This window comes from Plectropomus leopardus, chromosome 11, assembly GCF_026936395.1.
Source record: "Plectropomus leopardus strain MGB_pleo_1.0 chromosome 11, ASM2693639v1, whole genome shotgun sequence".
Lineage (NCBI taxonomy): Eukaryota > Metazoa > Chordata > Actinopteri > Perciformes > Serranidae > Plectropomus > Plectropomus leopardus.
This window is the reverse complement of record NC_142186.1, coordinates 680286-701258: the sequence shown is the minus strand read 5'-3', so window position 1 is coordinate 701258 and position 20973 is coordinate 680286. Positions and strand designations below refer to the sequence as shown.

The 20973-nt window shown below is 42.1% G+C and overlaps 2 protein-coding genes across 4 annotated transcripts in view; one reads left to right on the top strand and one right to left on the bottom strand.

Annotated features, from left to right (window-relative positions):
* zup1 (zinc finger containing ubiquitin peptidase 1) overlaps nucleotides 1–20395 on the bottom strand; it is a 29221-nt gene extending 8826 nt beyond the window's left edge. Inside the window, exons 1-9 of one of the 3 annotated variants that reach the window (XM_088084925.1) lie at nucleotides 20127–20395; nucleotides 19087–19614; nucleotides 18912–19013; nucleotides 18619–18678; nucleotides 16779–16889; nucleotides 16533–16642; nucleotides 14682–14850; nucleotides 13241–13429; nucleotides 7200–7365 (exon numbers count right to left, since the gene is read on the bottom strand). In XM_088084925.1, the coding sequence (XP_087941051.1) occupies nucleotides 7200–7365; nucleotides 13241–13429; nucleotides 14682–14850; nucleotides 16533–16642; nucleotides 16779–16889; nucleotides 18619–18678; nucleotides 18912–19013; nucleotides 19087–19612 (1433 nt within the window). In that variant the 5' untranslated portion in view covers nucleotides 19613–19614; nucleotides 20127–20395. Of the gene's footprint in view, nucleotides 1–7199; nucleotides 7366–13240; nucleotides 13430–14681; nucleotides 14851–16532; nucleotides 16643–16778; nucleotides 16890–18618; nucleotides 18679–18911; nucleotides 19014–19086; nucleotides 19615–19786; nucleotides 20007–20126 lie in introns of those variants that run through there. The other 2 variants (XM_042489754.2, XM_088084926.1) reach the window with 2 other exon arrangements.
* Nucleotides 862–2559, top strand: LOC148188177 (uncharacterized). The gene has a single exon (XM_088084927.1). The coding sequence runs from the start codon at nucleotides 1137–1139 to the stop codon at nucleotides 2016–2018; it is 882 nt and encodes a 293-aa protein (XP_087941053.1). The 5' UTR covers nucleotides 862–1136; the 3' UTR covers nucleotides 2019–2559.
* Nucleotides 20396–20973: the final 578 nt, after the last annotated feature.

The following is a 20973-nucleotide window of genomic DNA, read 5'->3' as shown; positions in this document are numbered from 1 at the left end:
AAAGTCATTTTCAAGAACACAATGTATTTCATATTTATATTTTGTTTTTTTTTCCCTCTTATCTTATTACGTCAACTTGAATTGTACAAAAGTAACGCCAAAAATAATATTCTGTTCCGAGTTATAGTGGAACTATAGAGTGGAACATTCGGAGACACTGACGGAGAAACTGGTGGAGACATATGCGAAGAATGAGAGCGGAGTGGACATTCAGAGACACCAGCGGAGAATGAGAGCGGAGCGGCATTCGGAGACACCGACTAAGAATACCAGCGGACATTTGGAGACACTGGTGGAGATTAAGAGCGGACATTCGGACACATTGGCAGAGACACCGGTGGAAGATGAGAGTGGAGCAGACAATCGGAGACACCAGCGGAGAAATCGACAGAGACATAGGCGACGAATGAGAGCGGAGTGGACAACAACGGAGACACCGGCGGAGAATGAGAGAAGAGCGGACATTCGGAGACACTGGCAGAGACACCAGCGGACAATGAGAGCAGAGCAGTCATGGCTGGAATGTGTTCTATCGTCATTCTATCGACTACATCTCATATTTCAATCGAAGAAAAACTGCGATTTGTATTGTCATCGCTTCATCGCCTAGCCCTACTTGCTTGTTTTTTAGCATGATAATCTTCACAGATGAACACCATTTTGGTGTGTTTTGAAGCGTAAATGAAATCGCCAGAAGCAAAAAGCTATTGTCAGGCTATACACGAACTACATCGCGGTCACACGACTTAAACGTCACAACTACAACAAACACGTTAAACCACGATTGAAAGATATAATAAACAGATCAATCTACAAGTTGAAATGCGACTCTGTAAAGCTGTAAAGGCAGACAACGTGCTGACGTACTGCGGGTAAGCGTGTTACATCACTTCCGGTGTATCTTGTCTGTGTCTCTGGTAGCGTCTCTGAGCTGCTCCTACGAGCGATCCTCAGCTAATCTTCTAACTTGTTCCTTACTTCGGCTGCTCTTATCTATCTGTGACTGAAAACTCACATAAGTTTTACTTAATCACTCACAGCTGTCTCCTCCTCTCAGCGGTTTTTTTTTCTGTGTATTCACAGCCGCTCTCTCACTGTTAGCCGGTTAGCTTCGTTAGCATTAGCTCTGGTTAGCGATGGCTTCTCTCTGCTCCTCTCCCTCTTCTGCTCTCTCCTGCTCAGTGTGTCAGATGTTTAGTTACTCCTCTGCCTCCTTCAGTGATAGTGGTACCTGTAACAAGTGTAGTTTATTTGCTGCGCTGGAGGCGAGGCTTAGCGATCTGGAAGCGCGGCTCCGCATTGCGGATAATCCCTCTGTAGCTGCGATAGCTAGCGAGCCCCCTGTAGCCGGTGCGGACCAACTTAGCATAGCCTCTGCTAGCCGTCCCCCGGCAGCCCCCGTGCAGCCGGGAGGCTGGGTGACTGTCCGAGCGAAGCATAGTAAGTCGAAGCCCGCGGCACACCACCCACCCCCCCTTCACGTTTCAAATAAGTATGCCCCTCTCAGCCACACACCGACCGAGGACACAACCCTGGTCATTGGTAGCTCTATTTTGCGAAACGTGAAGTTAGTGACACCAGCGGCCATAGTCAAATGTATCCCTGGGGCCAGAGTGGGCGTTGTCGAGTCAAAGTTAAAGCTGCTTGCAAAGGCTAAACGTAAATACAGTAAGATTGTTATTCACGTTGGCGGCAATGACACCCGGTTACGTCAATCGGAGGTCACTAAAATTAACATAGAGTCGGTGTGTGAGTACGCCAAGACAATGTCGGACACCGTAATCTTCTCTGGACCCCTCCCCAATGTGACCAGTGATGACATGTTTAGCCGCATGTCAGCACTCAACCGCTGGTTGTCGCGGTGGTGTCCAGCAAATGATGTGGGCTTCGTTAATAATTGGTGCTCCTTTTGGGGTAAACCTGGTCTTATCCGAAGGGACGGCATCCATCCCACTTTGGATGGAGCCGCTCTCCTCTCTAAGAATCTGGCCGATTTTATTAGAGGCCCAAAGCCATGACAAACCAGAGTTGGGACCAGGTTTCAGAGTCGGAGTCTTACACGCTTCTCTGAGCTTCCTCTAGCACAGTCACACACCCATAATGTAAATGTTATAAAAACAGTGTCTGTCCCCCGACCACTTCATTTGTTTAATACTAAAATAAACAAAAGGGGAGTTGTACATGAAAATCTCATAAAAATTAACTCATCTCCTGTCATACAGCATCATAACAGGAGAATTAAATGCGGACTCTTGAACGTTAGATCCTTATCAACCAAGGCTCATTTAGTCACTGATTTAATATCGGATAACCATATTGATTTATTATGCCTCACTGAGACCTGGCTTTGTCCTGAAGAGTACGTTAGCCTGAATGAATCCACTCCTCCTGGTCATACAAATAGTCACGTTGCGCGGGACACTGGCCGAGGAGGGGGAGTCGCTGCTATTTTTGATTCAAGCTTAGCAATTCACACTAAGGCCAAGTTAAACTATAATTCATTTGAAAGCCTTTTTCTTAGTCTTTCTCACCCATCCTGGAAAACTTTACAGCCAATTCTATTTGTCATAGTGTACGCTTCGCCCATACTCTGAATTTCTATCTGAGTTCTCTGAGCTTATATCAAGTTTAGTGCTCAAATCAGACAAAATTATTATCGTAGGGGATTTTAACATTCACATGGATGTTAATAGTGACAGCCTTAGTTCTGCTTTCTCCACACTTTTGGATTCAATAGGCTTCAGTCAGTGTGTACATAAACCCACCCACCGCTACAATCACACCCTCGATTTAGTCCTTGCGTACGGCATTGATATTGCAGATTTATCAGTCTTTCCTGAGATTCCTGCTCTGTCTGACCATTATTTGATAACTTTTAATTTTTATTACTTGACTACAAGCCTCTCAGTAAGAGCTACTCTTCTAGATGTCTATCTGACTCAGCAGTGGCTGAATTTAAGAAACTAATTCCTCTGCTTTGACATCATTACCATGTCTTACAACTCCTGAGCACACTACTACTAACTTAAGTCATTCCCAAATTGACTGTCTCATCGATAATGCTACTGGCTCACTGCGATCAGCTCTCGACACTGTTGCACCCTTCAAGAAGAAAATAATGAAACAAAAAAAATTAGCCCCATGGTTTAACCTCCAGATTCGCAAATTGAAACAAACATCGCGAAAATTTGAAAGACATTGGCGTTCGACCAAACTGGAAGAGTCCCGTTTAGTCTGGCTGGACAGTCTTAAAGTCTATAAGAAGGCCCTCCGCCATGCCAGGGCAAACTATTATTCATCACTAATTGAGGAAAACAAAAACAATCCCAGGTTTCTTTTCAACACTGTAGCCAGGTTGACTCAGAGTCACAGCTCTATAGAGCCCTGTATTCCTTCAGCCCTAAGCAGTGACGACTTTATGAATTTCTTTAATAATAAAATCATAACTATTCGAGATAAAATCCATCACCTCTTACCCTCAACTGACCTGACCCCGAACTCAGATAGCCTGATTATGGCAGCAAGACCTGAAATTTATCTAGACCATTTCTCCCCCATTGACCTTCATCAACTCTATACTTTGGTTTCTGCATCTAAGCCATCAACATGCCTGCTAGACCCCATCCCAACTAAGCTCCTTAAGGAAGTTTTACCTTTATTAGACAACTTTTTATTAGATATAATCAACGCGTCTTTATTGACAGGTTATGTACCCCAGTCTTTTAAAGTAGCTGTCATTAAACCTCTTCTAAAGCCCACTCTCGATCCTGAGATTTTAGCTAACTATAGACCGATATCTAATCTCCCCTTTATTTCTAAAATCCTTGAGAGACTGGTTGCTCATCAGCTCTGTGACTTTCTCCGAGACAACAGTTTATTCGAGGACTTTCAGTCAGGCTTTAGAGTTCATCATAGCACAGAGACGGCACTAGTAAAAATTAATAACGACTTATTTATCGCTTCTGACACAGGTCTGGTCTCTGTTTTGATCCTATTAGATCTCAGTGCCGCATTTGACACCATTGACCATCAAATCTTACTGCACAGACTTGAATCCTCAATTGGCCTTAAAGGAACGTCACTAGCCTGGTTTAGGTCATACTTATCAGATCGTTCCCAATTTGTTCACATCAATGATCAACCCTCCGCACATACAAAGGTCTGCTTTGGAGTGCCACAAGGTTCGGTGCTCGGACCAATCCTTTTCACTTTATATATGCTTCCTCTAGGCAACATAATTAGAAAACATTCCTTAAATTTCCATTGTTATGCTGATGATACGCAATTATATCTATCTATGAAACCAGATGAAACTGATCAGCTATCTAGACTTCAAACATGTCTTAAGAATGTAAAAGCCTGGATGAGCCGTAATTTCCTGATGTTGAATTCAAACAAAACTGAAGTTATTGTTCTTGGCCCAAAACACCTCAGAAGCTCCTTTTCCAACAATTTAATTTCTCTAGATGGCATTACCTTGGCCTCTAGCACAACTGTAAGGACCCTCGGAGTTTTATTTGACCAGGATTTATCCTTTGCCTCCCATATAAAACAAACTTCAAGGACGGCTTTCTTTCACTTGGGTAACATCGCAAAAATTAGACATATCCTATCCCAAACAGATGCTGAAAAATTAGTACATGCATTTGTCACCTCTAGGCTGGATTACTGTAATTTCCTATTATTTGGTTGCCCAAACAAATCTCTTAGGTCTCTCCAACTGGTGCAGAACGCTGCTGCTCGTGTTTTAACGGGAAGCAAGAAAAGGGATCATATTTCTCCTGTTTTAGCTTCTTTGCACTGGCTCCCTGTGAAATCCAGGATTGAATTTAAAATCCTCCTCCTTACTTATAAAGCTCTAAATGGTCAGGCTCCATCCTATCTGTCACAGCTCATAGTTCCTTACCAACCCTCAAGATCACTGCGCTCTGAAAAACGCAGGGTTACTTGTGGTTCCCAAAATTTCCAAAAGTAGGTTAGGAACCAGAGCCTTCAGCTACCACGCTCCTCTCCTATGGAACCATCTTCCATTTTCGGTCAGGGAGGCAGACACCGTTTCAACTTTTAAGGGTAGACTTAAGACCTTCCTCTTTGATAAAGCTTATAATTAGGGCTGGCTCAGGTTGCCTGGACCAGCCCATAGTTAGGCTGACATAGGTTTAACCTGCCGGGGGACTTCCTCTGATACGCTGAGCTCCTTTCCTTCTCTCAATGCTGCCATCAGAAATCATGCATGTCTGTTTACTGCATTGCCATGTGCAAGCTTAACTTAGCTCTGTGATAGCCATGTGGTACTCTCACTACCTGGGGCTCGCAATTACAGAGCCTGGGTCTGTTGAACTGCACTACGCTAATCCCGTTGCCTCTCGGGAGCGTTCCTGCTCCCTTGTTTCCTAGTTTCCCTGGATCCTGGCCGTAACCTTGACTGTGCCTGACCGTGGTGATAGCTGTGCTGATGCTGCGACCCTGCCTTTGGTTGTGCTCGTGCTGTGGCTGTACTGATTCTGTGCCCCCGCCGCCCTGATCGTGGTCTGGTCCTGGTTGCGCCCGATGCTGTGATCTTGCCTTTGGACAACTCCCTTTCACATATGCATGAGACTGTTATCATCTCTATCAACATCATCATAGAGAGCAATTACTAATTTCACACCTACCATTATTGTAATATGACATGCATCTGTTTCTATTGTTCTGTCCCCCCTCTCCCCCCTCTCCCCCCTCTCTTTCTCTTTCCTTTTTTGCCATGATTGTATTTCACTTGCTATTCACGACATCTATTGCTCGTCTGTCCGTCCTGGAAGAGGGATCCCTCACTATCCTCTACCGCTCTTCCTGAGGTTTCTTCCTCTTTTTTTTCCCCGTTACAGGGGTTCTTTTTGGGGAGTTTTTCCTTGGGTGATGTGAGGGTCTAAGGGCAGAGGGATGTCGTACACTGTAAAGCCCTCTGAGGCAAACCTTGTTTTGTGATAATGGGCTATATAAATAAAACTGACTTGACTTGACTTGACAAGTGGGTTTAATGAGTTTCTGTGTCCGGTGTGATGCTGTCTAACGTCCCCGACAAACACTGTAGTCCCATTTAACCACCTGTTAGCAACCGCCTTTTTTAAGACGATGAAAACCTTAAAAGTTAAAAATCTGGTTAAAGCAGACGTATTTTATGTTGCAGAACAAAACATCTCAATATCTTTAGCCTGTGTTAACCAAAGACCTTATTTTAAGACATTTTACCGAAAACCCATTCAAACAACCCATAGACTTTAAGACGAGGGAACCAAAAGTGCTACAAGGCTAATGGACTTCCGTGTTTTAGGACTCATTTCTTCACCACTCTATACTACTCTATAGTCTGTCCACTGCTCTAAAGTGGTCTGTTAAATGTTGTTGTGCATCTGAAGTAGTAAGTGTTCCCACTATGGAAGATGTCTCCTGCTCTATGTTGCAGGAGAGGGCGCTACGCGGGGTGAGCTGCAGGGGACTCACATGTTTGTGTTCCATTGCTGCTCAAACCGACACCAAAATGGCTCGACACAGTTAATAAGACAGTTACCTGTCACTGTGTGTGTCTCTCCCAGGTGCAGCAGCAGTCTCATAATAAACAGAGTTAGAGAGAAGGGCTGAGAGGATCGATATGCTGTGTGCAACTGTACGATGAAATGAGTCAAAGTGGCAGTAAAGTTGTGGTTATTGGACATAATTGCAAGGCTGTTCAGAATTTACGGGGCTTGGCTAAATTCGCGAGAATTGTTGTGATTGCAACATGGCAAAATCCTGTAGGGACTGATAATCAAATATTTGTTTAAAGAAATGACATCAATGATATAATTGAGACAACTGCTGAATTAAAAAAAATAATGGCAGCTTCAGGTTGTAAATTAAATAAATGTGTTTCAGGCTCAAATAATTTAAGGAGAAAGGCAGCAATATAAGCAGCAATGTGCCAGCAAAGGGCTGGCAGGAGAGGACTGCTAGCTTGATGCAATCAGCATGTTAGACCTCAAGGATATATACAAAGTGTGCAGCTAAATGTATAATTATCAATAAAAAATGGTTGGTACATGCAACCCACACAGAGTGGCTTTAGAATATCTTGTTTGAGGTGCTTTGCTCAACTTTGATTGCTGGATGACAAAAAGCAGTATGAGACAAACAGAGGCTGTGTGCTCTAACACACTAATGATACAGAGTGCAGTGCTCACTTGATTCCCAGAGAGGTGAGGAGGGCATAGATCTCTGTGGCTCCAATCCAGGCTCGTGTTCCCTGCAGCCGCTGGTTGAAGTGGGACGCTCCCTGTGGATCCAGCCCTTCTTTCCAAGCCTCCTCAATCAGACTCTGCAGCCGAGGGATACTTGGCACCGCTTTCTCTGGAGGAGGACGAGAGTGTCAAGTCAACGTAAATGGGACCAACTGAAAAACACGAAACCATTCAGGAAGTTGTTACTGTTTTGCTTATTCTCAGTTTGTTATCTGCGATCGTAGCTCACATTCCTCTCGGAGTATCATGTGGTCAGTCCGGCGAAAGTCAGCCTAAAACATTTTGACACTTGGATCTTAATTACCATTCTTTTCTGTTGGTAAATTTGTAGTTTCTATCATTACACATGGCTAATTAGCACACTGCCAATGATGTGATGTCACACCAAGATAGTTCCAGTACAGTTAATGTGGTGTTTGATCTGAACATGACAAACATCTTGCTTTCTTTTTGCACCTGCTGACAACAATCCTACTGTGGGAGAGATACTTATCAACAATAGTGTCACCAGACCAGAATGCAGAACAAGGACAAGACATGATGTTCTCTGAGTAAGCAGCATGATTGGAGTCACACCCCAAGCTTCATGAATGTGAAATGTATTATCCTGTTTTTATTATGGCAACTTACCAAAGGAAACATTGGTAAGAGTTGTTTGATGTTTAACCCTTTGGATCCTGAGCAATTTGGCTTGATATCTTTCAAGAGCATAAGCAACAAAGGAAGAAATAACCCAAAAAATAGCAAGAAATTAGTGAAAAGTTCAAGAAAAATAATCAAGGCAAACAAGACTTGGCAGAAAGTGCTTATTAAATCATATAATTCTAAAACCTAATTTTAAATATGTAATCATGATAATTAAGAATAGATTTTCCCTGGCTCTCTCTCTCCCTCCCTTTGATGCATGTATGCATATACATGTGTCAAGTTGTGTGAGAGCAATCCTGAAACTTGATTCAGGATTGCTCTCACACAACTTGACACATGGCCTAATTCCTGTTGAGCCCCGCCCTTTGCGAAAGACATTTTGATTGATTGCAGTCATGTTTTTGACCAGTGTTGCTCATTTAATAGAACTGTGTAGCGCCACCCACTGTGGCCTTTTATTGTTCGTCTGTTAATTATAATGCCACATCAGGTGGATTGGAATCAGTTCTGATATAAAGCATTAGAACATTATTTTAAGCAACTTTAAAATAATTTCACATGTGGTTCAACATTATTATGAAAATATACTCTTAGTTTTATAATGATTGGACAAACAATTTGTGAGTTATAGTCTGATTTGTTTCATGCCATACTCATTTCCCCATTTGGAGCTCTGTGAATGGTCAATCTGAATGAAACTTTCAGGGGATGTTTCAGGTACTTGTGTGGACAAGTTTTGTGATGGCTCAGCTGTTATGAAGACAGGTTTATTTATGTGCTGAGTTACTCCCCTTATAAAGTTAATTGGTCACTATCTTTAAAACCTAATGAGATATCAACAAGCTTCTGATAACTTTTGATAAGCTTGGTAAAACTACAAATCCACAGAAAATTTGGCAAAAAATCAGACGTACTGTTTAGGAGATCAAAAAAATGTGTTTTTCAAAAAAAAAAAGGGTAAGGGTAGGGTAGCACATTGAGCTGGAAATTTAATTTTTGGGCCGAAAACAGAGCGTCACCATCAGGCCAATTGGGGTCATATTTCTTGGGCCATGTTTGCAGACAACTTCCAATCAATGATGAAAAAAATTTAAAAATCATACAAAAACAATAGCCCCTAAGGCTGAGCCCACAGATATAGCCACACCTGTCAATCTCAGGTACAAGCCCTCTCTCTGTTAATATTCAAATTCTTTTGAAATGACTTGGTGATATCAGTTTATATGCAACAGCATCCTCTGTGGCGCAGGCAGCTAACAACTTGTTGTGTGCTGTAAAGCAACTTTACCAAACCACCTATTATATTTAGATAAGAGAAACAAAACTGAACACAGTTCCACTGTGGTGAATATTACTTCTGTTCACCAACTGAAAGAGTATCCTTTTCTTAAGACCTTAAGTGGCATTTTTTCTGTAGAAATAAGGCATGTATGACTCAGGACTGTAGAAAGCAAATAGTTGCCTCAACCTTTTTATGAATTATTGACTATGGTGATAGCATTTATATGCACTCTACTATTGAGACGGCACTTGCAAAAATTAATAATGACTTATTTATCGCTTCTGACACGGGTCTGGTCTCTGTTTTAATCCTATTAGATCTCAGTGCCGCATTTGACACCATTGACCATCAAATCTTACTGCTCAGACTTGAAAACTTAATTGGCCTTAAAGGAACGTCACTAGCCTGGTTTAAGTCATACTTATCAGATTGTTCCCAATTTGTTCACATCAATGATCAACCCTCCACACATACTAAGGTCTGCTTTGGAGTGCCACAAGGTTCGGTGCTTGGACCAATCCTTTTCACTTTATATATGCTTCCTCTAGGCAACATAATTAGAAAACACTCTATAAATTTCCATTGTTATGCTGATGATACGCAATTATATCTATCTATGAAACCAGATGAAACTGATCAGCTATCTAGACTTCAAACATGGCTTAAGGATGTAAAAGCCTGGATGAGCTGTAATTTCCTGATGTTGAATTCAGACAAAACTGAAGTTATTGTTCTTGGCCCCAAACACCTCAGAAGCTCCTTTTCCAACAAAGTAATTTCTCTAGATGGCATTACCTTGGCCTCTAGCACAACTGTAAGGAACCTCGGAGTTTTATTTGATCAAGATTTATCTTTTGCCTCCCATATAAAACAAACTTCAAGGACGGCTTTCTTTCACTTGCCTAACATCTCAAAAATTAGACATATCCTGTCCCAAACAGATGCTGAAAAATTAGTACATGCATTTGTCACCTCTAGGCTGGATTACTGTAACTCCCTATTATTTGGTTGCCCCAACAAATCTCTTAGGTCTCTCCAACTGGTGCAGAACGCTGCTGCTCGTGTTTTAATGGGAAGCAAGAAAAGGGATCATATTTCTCCTGTTTTAGCTTCTTTGCACTGGCTCCCTGTGAAATCCAGGATTGAATTTAAAATCCTCCTCCTTACTTACAAAGCTCTGTATGGTCAGGCTCCATCCTATCTGTCACAGCTTATAGTTCCTTACCAACCCTCAAGATCACTGCGCTCTGAAAACGCAGGATTACTTGTGGTTCCCAAAGTTTCCAAAAGTAGGATAGGAACCAGAGCCTTCAGCTACCACGCTCCTTTCCTATGGAACCATCTTCCAGTTTCGGTTAAGGAAGCAGACACCATTTCAACTTTTAAGGGTAGACTTAAGACCTTCCTCTTTGATAAAGCTTATAATTAGGGCTGGCTCAGGCTGCCTGGACCAGCCCTTAGTTTGGCTAACATATGTTTAACCTGCCGGGGGACTTCATCTGATACGCTGAGCTCCTTTTCCTTCTCTCAGTGCCGCCATCTGAAAATCATGCATATCTGTCAACTGCATTGCCATTTGCAAGATTAGCTTAGCCTCAGTAGTTTAGCTTAGCCTTACATCTGTGATAGCCATGTGGTACTCTCACTACCTGGGGCTCGCGATCACAGAGCCTGGGTCTGTTGATTTGCACTACGCTAATCCTGTTGCCTCTCTGGAGCATTTCTGCTCCCTTGTTTCCTAGTTTTCCTGTATCCTGGCCGTAACCTTGACTGTGCCTGACCGTGGTGATAGCTGTACTGGTGCTGTGACCGTGCCTTTGGTTGTGCTCGTGCTGTGGCTGTACTGATACTGTGCCCCCCGCTCGCCCTGATTGTGGTCTGGTCCTGGTTGCGCCAATGTTCTTGCCTGTGGACACCTCCCTATCAGCATATGCATGAGACTGTTGTCATCACCCTCAACATCATCATAGAGTGCAATTAATAATTTCACAACTACCGTTATTGTAACATGACATGCATCTGTTTCTATTATTGCTGTGCCTCTCTCCCCCTCTCTCTTTCTCTTTCCTTTTTGCCATGATTGTATTTCATTTGTTATTTACGACATCTATTGCTCATCTGTCTGTCCTGGAAGAGGGATCCCTCATCATCCTCTGCCGCTCTTCCTGGGGTTTCTTCCTTTTTTTTCCCTGTTCAGGGGTTCTTTTTCGGGACTTTTTCCTTGGGCGATGTGAGGGTCTAAGTTCAGAGGGATGTCGTACACTGTAAAGCCCTCTGAGGCAAACCATGTTTTGTGATAATGGGCTCTATAAATAAAATTGACTTGACTTGACTTGACTCTCCGGCCTCTACTCTTAAACCTTTCCATGCAGTCAATCAGTTCGCCCTCAGGTGTATAACTGGGATGGCTTTAGAATATCGGCATTAGGAAGAGAACAGCACTGAATATTGTTTTATAATAAAGCACTTAGAGGCAAACTACCTGAGTATCTAACATGTCTTTTCACCTACAGATCTAATTAAACACAGTACTATGTCCCAAGACTATTCGGTTCTAGATCATCATGTTAGAAAGAAATGACTCTTAAATGCTATGCACCACACAAGTAGAACAATCTGCAGAAGCTTGTTAAATTAGACAAGCTTAAACCTTTAATCAATTTAAATCCCTTTTGACTGACTCAGAGCAGTGCGAATGCACCTTTTCTGTGAATTAATGTTGCTGATGCTGATGTCCTTGTCCGGTTACTTGTATAATTTGTTGATACATACTTCTATTGTTTATAATTTGTTGATGTATACTGTAATTTTTGTGTGCTTCCATTGTTTGATGTATACTGTAAGGGGCTGCACACATGCCGTGTCTGGAAAACATGGGATCGGGCACTGGGTGCTACGCTTGTGTCCACACTGTGCCAACTTTAACTAGCGCAGAGGCAGATTGCGTCTGAGGTGAGGTTGCTAAGCAACCCTGAACAGCATCGTATCATAGCCCTCTTACCAGAAATTCTGAGTGGAGAGCTGATCTTCGTCCAGCTGTTTTTTAAGTGTGTATGGGGCCTGAAATATAGTCCCTGGAGAGAAGTATAGCTCAGACAGATATCACAGACTGATATTTATAGAGGAAAGGAGAGACATCTGTCCGCTGTGATTGGCTGTTCAAAGTCACATGATGTGCGGCTATGTGTTCCAACAAATGAACTGTGTTTATCTCAGGGTGCAGCTGTTGCACTCTGAAAATCAGGCGCTGTGGAACACGTGTGCATCGCGATGGCGTTGGCGTGGCCTGCTGGGCATCTCCATTGAAAAAAATAAAAATGAGCCAGCAAAATATGCAACATGTCTACATCCCCTGATCAAGGCGTCCATGGAAAATAGAGTTTGCTGTCATTGAGCCTCATTCACAAACAGTGTGTACACACAAATCTGTGCTTAAACCATGTGTACGAACATTTTAGTAAATATCCGGTATTCATCAATATTTTCTTACATGATTTTTTGTTGTACTCTCCAAACAAATTTAAAACTGACTCAGACCATTCCTATGGACAAATGATGAAGCCCTGATTGTCTGAGGAAATGTAAAAACACACCTTTAATCAAAATGCAGGGCATATTAAAACTATATTTATTCAAATATAATAGACAATATTTAAATCCATTAATTTACCAATGCATTGGTAAATCGGATCAAAAAACTATGACATTGACGCCCGTTCATCCTCACCAATTGTTAATTTAAAAAAAATCAACTATGAAAACTGTCGATTGAGAGGTGGCTTGCAATGGGTGACTAGGTCTATCTTAGCCCCCCTTCCAGTGGGGAGGCATCCAGGCCAGAAGTGAAGGGTTTAGACTTAATAATAATGATAATAATAATAATAATAATAATAATAATAATAATAATAATGATAATAATAATAATAATAATAATAAACTGGCACAGCACAAACTCAACAGGGTTCTAAACCTTTGTGGCTTGAATTGTAAATTTAGAGTTTTGGCAAGAAAAGAACCCGATTCAAGTCAGATAGTGTGCAGTGTGATTGTGTACCTTGTAGGAAGGGAGCATATGCATCTATTCTGTGTAGAGCAGAGAGGAGCATCTGGAAGTTTCTGTATCCACAGCCCCAGCCTTTATCCCCGGCTGAGGAGCAGTAGTGGTCAGTGTCAGCACTCAGCCACACATGGACACAGTCTCTGCCATCAGTCTGGTAATATTCAGATAATGCTGTTACCACACCTATACAAAGAGGAAACAAGTTCAGTTCAGAATATCCCAACAGTGTTACTGACACAGAGCTTAACACACATAATTTAACACACAGAGCTTAAACACAGAGAGCTTAACACACAGAGCTTAATACACAGAGCTTAACACATTCTATTTCCACACCAACATTGCTGCTAATCACTGACATATCCCAAGTGGTCATCTTCAAAAAAAATCTACTTTGCATTAAATATATTGAAAGTAAATCATTTTTTGTCAGATTTTTGTTGTTAAATCTAAAAACACAGTGGCACCACGACATAAACATGGCATTTAAAGGGTTAAAATTCTGAAAACTAATAAATATTTGATATTCATGATTAGGACTGAAGTTGGTTAAAAAAATAAACCATTGTGGAAGCATGAACCTGACATTTAAAGGGTTAAAATTCTGAAAAATTAACAAAAATTTTATTTTTTATGATTAGGACTGATATTGGTTAAACAATTACCTCAATGAAAGTAGAAAATAATATTAATGCATAAAATTTTTTATAGTCTGATTTAGGAAAATGCTTTGGGCTTCATTCTGTGCTTTTACCTGAGAAATTGTCATTTTTAGTATTTTCCCCCTGATGATGTATTTTTTTTTTTTTTACCATATTTGGCATACAGAAAAACTAATGCTATTTCCACTAGGCGCACTGTCATAATCAATATCGCTGCTAATCATGACATATTCCAGGCTGTGACCAAAAAAAAAAAAAAAATCTACTTTGCGTTAAATATATTGAAAATAATTCATTGTTTTACTATACAACTATTTTTAAAAACTTACTGATATTTTAACAAAAACCTAGCATTTAGGGGTTAAAATCCTGAAATCTAATAAATACCTGATATTCATGATTAGGACTGAAGTTGGTAAAAAAAAAATCAACTCAATGAAAGTAGAAAATAATATTAATGTATAATATAATGTTTAAAGCTTGATTTTGAAAAGTGCATTTTGTGTGCAGAGCAATACAAGTGGGTGTAATATTAAAGCATGCCCTAAGGGTTAAATTTCAGAAAGTCATTGAAGAATCCCGCAGTGGTCTTAGTCACGTTTCACTCAACACTGTGTTGGTGTTGTGTAGTGCATGAAATGTCAGAGTGAGAGATAGGGACACATGGATGACTGTAATCGATGACTGAGTTAACTTTTGTGTATTTATTTAAACCAGCAGTGTGTCTGTGTTGATTTTGCTGAGTCATGGTCGCAGAACATATCCAAACATACCCTGAGTTCTGGTTCTACCATCATCGATTCCTGATGCCAGGGATTCCATCATCTCGGCCCTCCCACAGTGAAACTCCGCTGGGCTCATGAGGCCCCTGTCCACAGTTCTCTCCATGGTCCTCTCCATCTGTCTGCTGTAGCCCCCTCTGCCATCCATTCCAAACTGCCTCTGCAGAAACAGACCACACAGCTCAGGCTGACAGGCTGGAGTCTTGTCAAAGTGCAAGACTGAAAGTGCTCAGATCCCCAAACGTTATACTGCATTCCATGCACACAGAAAAAACACAACCTCAGACACTAGCTAAAGTCAAGTCAATTTTATTTTTAAAGCCCATTTTCACAAAACATGCTTTGCCTCAGAGGGCTTTGCAACATACAACATCCCTCTGCCCTTAGACCCTCACATAATCTAAGGAAAAACTCCTGAAAAAGAACCCCTGTAACAGGGGAAAAAAGGAAAGAAACTCAAGAAGAGCAACAGAGGATGATGAGGGATCCCTCTTCCAGGATGGACAGACGTGCAATAGATGTCATAAATAAAAACTACAGGTCTTGATGCCCAATTCTGATTTTTTGCCTATATCTGATTTCTTTTAACCAACTGCTTAACATCTACTCAAATCTGTGACTCAAATCCAATATCTGCATTTACACCTGCTTCAACTTTATGAACACTTGACACAACGAGCATGCGTACAAGAACACTGAAATGTCCTAATAAATGGGCTTGTTTCAATACAAACCCTGTATTTTTGCCTGGGTGGGAGCTGCACTTATGTATGCAGGTGTGCAAGAGAACAATAACAGCCTGCTGTATATGCACACCACTGTTTACATGCTACCCGGAGGCCTCCCCTACACACAGTAGTTTTAAATCCGACAAAGGGACTTACTGCTTGCTGCCAACTCCACAAGTCTCTCTCTGTGTAGGGGAGGCTTCCACAAGCTCTTACTGGCCTTGCGCGAGTGTGCATACGTTAATAGAGCTCCCACACTGGGAGTCAAGGAGAAGGCCAAAAACATGACGCCGGTGATGTTTTTCAAAACAACTTGGCACATCAGGAGACATTTGGTGATTTAATTATGTTTGTTTTGTATTTTTTACATTTGAATGCTGGTCCCCATTTGCTTCAATTGTGTGGGAGATGAGTGTAGCACCCTTTTCCTGTGAACCTACGGCAGTGTTTTGTGGACTATAAAACTTCACCTGACTTTCCATCTTTAAACACCAAATTCTAAGCAGCTCATCGTTGAGCCACATGGTTGTTTGCCTCCAGTCAAGTTGCATTTTACATTCATGTCTGTAAGAACATGGATGCTTCACACACAAAATGTCTATACAATCAGCAGTTTCAAAGTGGTTCTTGAGGGTTCTTGAGTTAAAACAAAACAAAGGTTGTATGAGGTCACCATGACGTTGACCTTTGACCTCCAAAATCACTTTAGTTTATCCTTAAGTCGGCTTGAATGTTTGTGTCAAACGTGAAGAAATTCCCTCAGGGTTTTCTTGAGATATTGCGTTCACAAGAATAAGACAGATGAGGCCACAGTGTCCTTGACCTTTGACCTAAGAGCACCAAAATCTTACCAGTTTACCATTGAGCACAAGTCAATGTTTGTACTAAATTTGAAGAAACTCCCTCAAGTGGTTTTTAAAAATATCAGGCTCACAAGAATGGGCTGGACGTAAAGCTCAAAAACAGCGAGTTTGGTCTACTGGCAATGGGAAAAGAGTATTGACTATTATTAGCAAGGTTTCACATGTTTATAAAACCTGCATACACACTAATTTTGGTGGGAAAAGGGAACTATGGTCTGCAGAATAGTTGCCCTGTAGTGTGGAATCCAGACCTGCAGCTTCTTGAACTCCTCTCTCTCCTGCTGGTCCTCCTCTTGCCTCCTCCTCTGCTCTTCCTCCTGCTGAAGCCATCTGGCCAGCTTCAGGTCTGACCCAGGGCTCCCTGCAAAGACCCATGTCAATCCAAAGCTTATAGAGGCAGAAGCTTAGAGTGCATCACATCAGACAGATAGGTATTAAACAGAAGGAAAAATCACTTTGAATAGTGCAACAGAATGTGCAGGGAGGTATATGCCCACCTGCAGAGTTCACAGCTGCTCTGTCATCTAAATGCAGTTCCACATGTTCCTGCAGAGAGAAGCTGTCACTGCAGACCACAGGGCACATGGGGCACTCAAATCTTTTCTCTCCTACAAAACATATTGGAAACTCCGTGTTTGCAGGCTTATTTCATAAGACAGAGACAGATAGGATAATGGTCTCTGCTCCCGTCTGGGTTATCCAGTAATCAAGTAATCAAGTCAAGTTAAATTCTGTTTTGCCACAGTCTGGGTGAATCCTAAAATCAGATAATGGACACCTATCAAGTAGTTCAGATAAAACTGTCTGTTAAGCGTTCTAAAAATATGCACCGCCTATATAATAGTATGAATAACATTCATACCAGGGTTGCACATTTCTCACATACAGCTCCTCCAGGTAATGTCCAGATAAGTTCAGGTTTGCAGTACATGTGTGAGAGGGCTTCTACAAAAGGAAAGCACCTGCTTTTGTGTGTGTGCATGCATGTGTCTTTTTTGGCAGTAAAAACTACATTCATGATAATCAGAAGGAATCCTACAGATCTTTTAAGCCAACACAAACAATCTTACCAAAGACAAAAACTCTCACTGAAGACTAGCTCATGATAGTTGGCCTCTATCCACCACTCCTCCACAAGTGGACCATACAAGAGACCGACCCACACCACTGCACAAGGCTGCAGCGTGAAGCTCTTGTCTCACGGCCTCTCATCTCATGTCCTCTCGCCTCACGGCCTCTCGCCCTCTTGCCTCATGCCCTCTTGCTCATACCTGAGCAGGTACAACAGTAAGTCCAGTGTGAAAAACCCAAATTTGCTAATCATTTTCAAGATAGTCACAGGGGAGTTTGTACGTTTGTTGCAATCCATTTAAAAATGTTTTACCTCTAAAAATAATTATTTTTTGGCCATATAGTTTGTAGATTTCTAGATGTTTCAGTTGTGTCCCTATAACCTTTCTCTAAAAGAAATAATTATAACAATTACTTTCTTTCTGCATCAAAATAGTCCAGCCTTAACTGGGCCATAGGCGTGTTTCACACAGCGTGCGTCAGGAGAGCGTGAGCAGCACTGAGCGTGTTGTTTTTTTATTTCGGCGCCCATGTTATCAAATAAGAGCATGCACACTGCCCGCCTGAGTAGCGCCTGTCAGGACCGTCTGAGCTGCGTGTCAGATGCAGCCCATCTAGAGAAACGATGGTTCGCTGATTTTTTTACACAACACGTGCGTTTGTCAGCACAAATCAACAGTGAATATGGTGTTTTGATGATTATAATGACTCAATACCACTTTTTAAAAGTCTTTCTCTGTCACAGAGATGAGTAAATACAAAGACGGCTGTTTTACTCCAATTTCCCTGCTTCCCTTTAAAAAAAAAAAGCTCTTGGACAGCCACTGTGGACAGAATCCCATCAGTTTCTGATACAATGCATTTTACTTTGAAACATGCACAGGACCATGTTGTCAGCTGTGCATGACCTTGCATGACTTAATAAATGAGTGGAATTTGTGCTTTTAAATACATAAATACAGCACTTATAGCAGCAGGCGGTGGTGATGTGTATGTGTGAACGCCATGTGCATGGCACACGCTGCTGCTCGGTGAGGCTGACGCCTCGCGCTCATGTAGCGCATGATGGGTATTAAATGAAGTACTCTGTTGGTATCAGTATCACTTATAAGGCACTGGTATTGATGCTGGTTTGGCCATGATTTAAAGGATACCCAGCCCTAAGACAGATCATCTTCTTGTTCTAGTTACTACCCAGCAGCCATGACTCAAGTACTGTGCCACATGAACTGTAAAGGTTCTTTCAGAGGACACCAAGAGACACACCTGAGAGGCTTCTGGCTGATGGTGATGTCCTGGCTGGTGAACACGCCTCCAGTGCTGACCCTGAACAAACAGTCAAAGATACATAATGTACACATCTGTGGCTTATGGTGTCTCATTTAAAGACACAATAAACTATTTCATCTTCAAATCTCTGCTGACTGAATTAGTATTCATGCCATGGAGAAATCTGCCTCGATGCTACAAATTAATTATGTGCTGATGACAACAGGTGACTAAACATGGTGTTTTGTACATGGCAGCAAAGAAGCAAATCTAAAAGGCAGAAAAATTACCTTCAGCTGAGTGCTGATCCTGCAGATGCAGCTCAACATGCTCCTGTAGAATGAAACAGCTGCTGCAGACCAGTGCACACATGGGGCAGGAGAACAGACTCTCTGCAACAAATACACCACCATTAAAGTCGACTGTGACTTCACAGTTCAAAGTAAAGCTTGAGAATTGAATTACCTTTTCCTGGTGAAGACAGTCGCTTCTGCTTGGCTTTACTGTGCTCAGGTTTAGTTTCACTGCTGTCCTCATTACAGTCCCCGACAGATATCTGTCTTGTGTCAGGGATCTGTGCTGTCAAAGTGGAAGTGATGGGTGCAGACTCTGCAGCTGATGGACCCCCACTTCCTACTGTACGGTTCTGTTTCTGTCTCTCTGAGTCTGTGGTGACAGTAGAAGCAGAGGTAGGTGTTGCTTCACTAGTTGCTGAGCAGGACTCTGGTGTTTGGGGCTTTTTGCACTTAGTTCCATCTGAGTCTGCTGCAGAGAAGCAGCCTGAAGGCACTGTAAGGTGAGCCTGATCCTGCGCTCCGTGCTGTTTCTCTCCATGAGCAGAGCTGATGTGGAAGCAGAGTTCATCGAAGGACACTCCAGACAGGGAACACAGAGGGCAGTGCATGCCATTTTCCAGGTGGCTGAGAAGGAGGTGTGACTTCATGTCCTCCTCCAACATAATGTCCTCACCACAGTTGTCACAAGTCAGCATGGCTGCAGCATGCACACACAGACAAGTTACTCTCACTTTCCTGTGAAATGGCTAGTTATCACACCACAGACAAAGACAGTGTCAGAAACACTAAGCATGGAAAAGTGTTTGAGAGAAAAGGCTGGTGGGAACATAGTTAAGGAACAGAATATGAACAAAGATCCATTTAATTACGTTCGTGGAAGTGTGAACAGATGCACTTGCACATGCTTCACAGACGCCACGAAGAAGTAACACTTGTTCCAGGGGAAACATACAGGTTTGTATTAGGAGGCAGTAAAATGCTGACAAGGAGCCAATCAGTGTCTACTATTGATCACAGCAGCCGTGAATAAGCACGTGATTGACCGGAAGCACACATATGGGCTGCACTATTAAACACATTCGTACGCTTTGATTGTGGATTTGGAATAATGGTGTCACGTGTGTCCCACAATGCACAGAGACAACCAACCACACACACACGCCGTTCACTCTTTACACCGCCGGCTCAATGAGCACAGAAAATACTCACGGTTAGTGCATACAGCTCGGTGTGAGTTTCGGTATCCTTTCCTCAGCTTTGAAACCGAGCAGCCGAGCAGGCTGATGGCGCCACTGCTACACTTCTGCCCCAAACGTTCGCAATAAAATTAATTCAGTTTCACTTGAAAGTAGGGGACGAGACAAAAATCTCAATAACTGGTTTATTAAACCATTAAAAACGCTACATACGAAAACACACAATATGTCGTAAAGGTCTTACAAAAAAACAGCCTCCTCCTCCTCCTCTTCCTTATTCTTCTTCTTCGGGATTTATTGGCGCTTGGCAAACCTACTTTCCTGTGCATACCGCCACCAATTGGACTGGAGTGTGGCGCAAGCGATTAGGCAGTAAAATAAATAAATAAATAAATAAATAAATAAATAGATTCTTTTATCTAACTCAGTTTCTCTCAGGAACTTAATACTGTCATGCTTTGTTTTACCTACTGATTTCCCCAAGAGCCCTGTTAATGTAAAGTTGTGGTGTTTGGCCTTCTTTAGTAACTGAACAAGATTCTTTCTCTGGCTGGTTACAGTGTATGCAGTTTCCAGTTGGGTGCTTGCCTATTTTGTGTAATGTGTGATTAAGACCTGTATGACCTATTCTCAAGCATGTTATAATATTTTCTTCTCTGTGTCTGAGGCCTATTTTCCTCCCATTACCAGCCTTCGGGTGGGGGGACAGATCCTGACTGTTGTTTGTGCCTATGGTCCAAACAGCAGTTCAGAGTATCCACCCTTTTTGGAGTCCTTAGAGGGGGTGCTGGAGAGTGCTCCTTCTGGGGACTCCCTCGTTTTGCTGGGGGACTGCAACGCTGATGTTGGCAACGACAGTG

Excerpts from the sequence above, each read along its gene's own strand:
- LOC148188177 (XM_088084927.1), top strand. The coding sequence starts at position 1,137 with ATGGCTTCTCTCTGCTCCTCTCCCTCTTCTGCTCTCTCCTGCTCAGTG.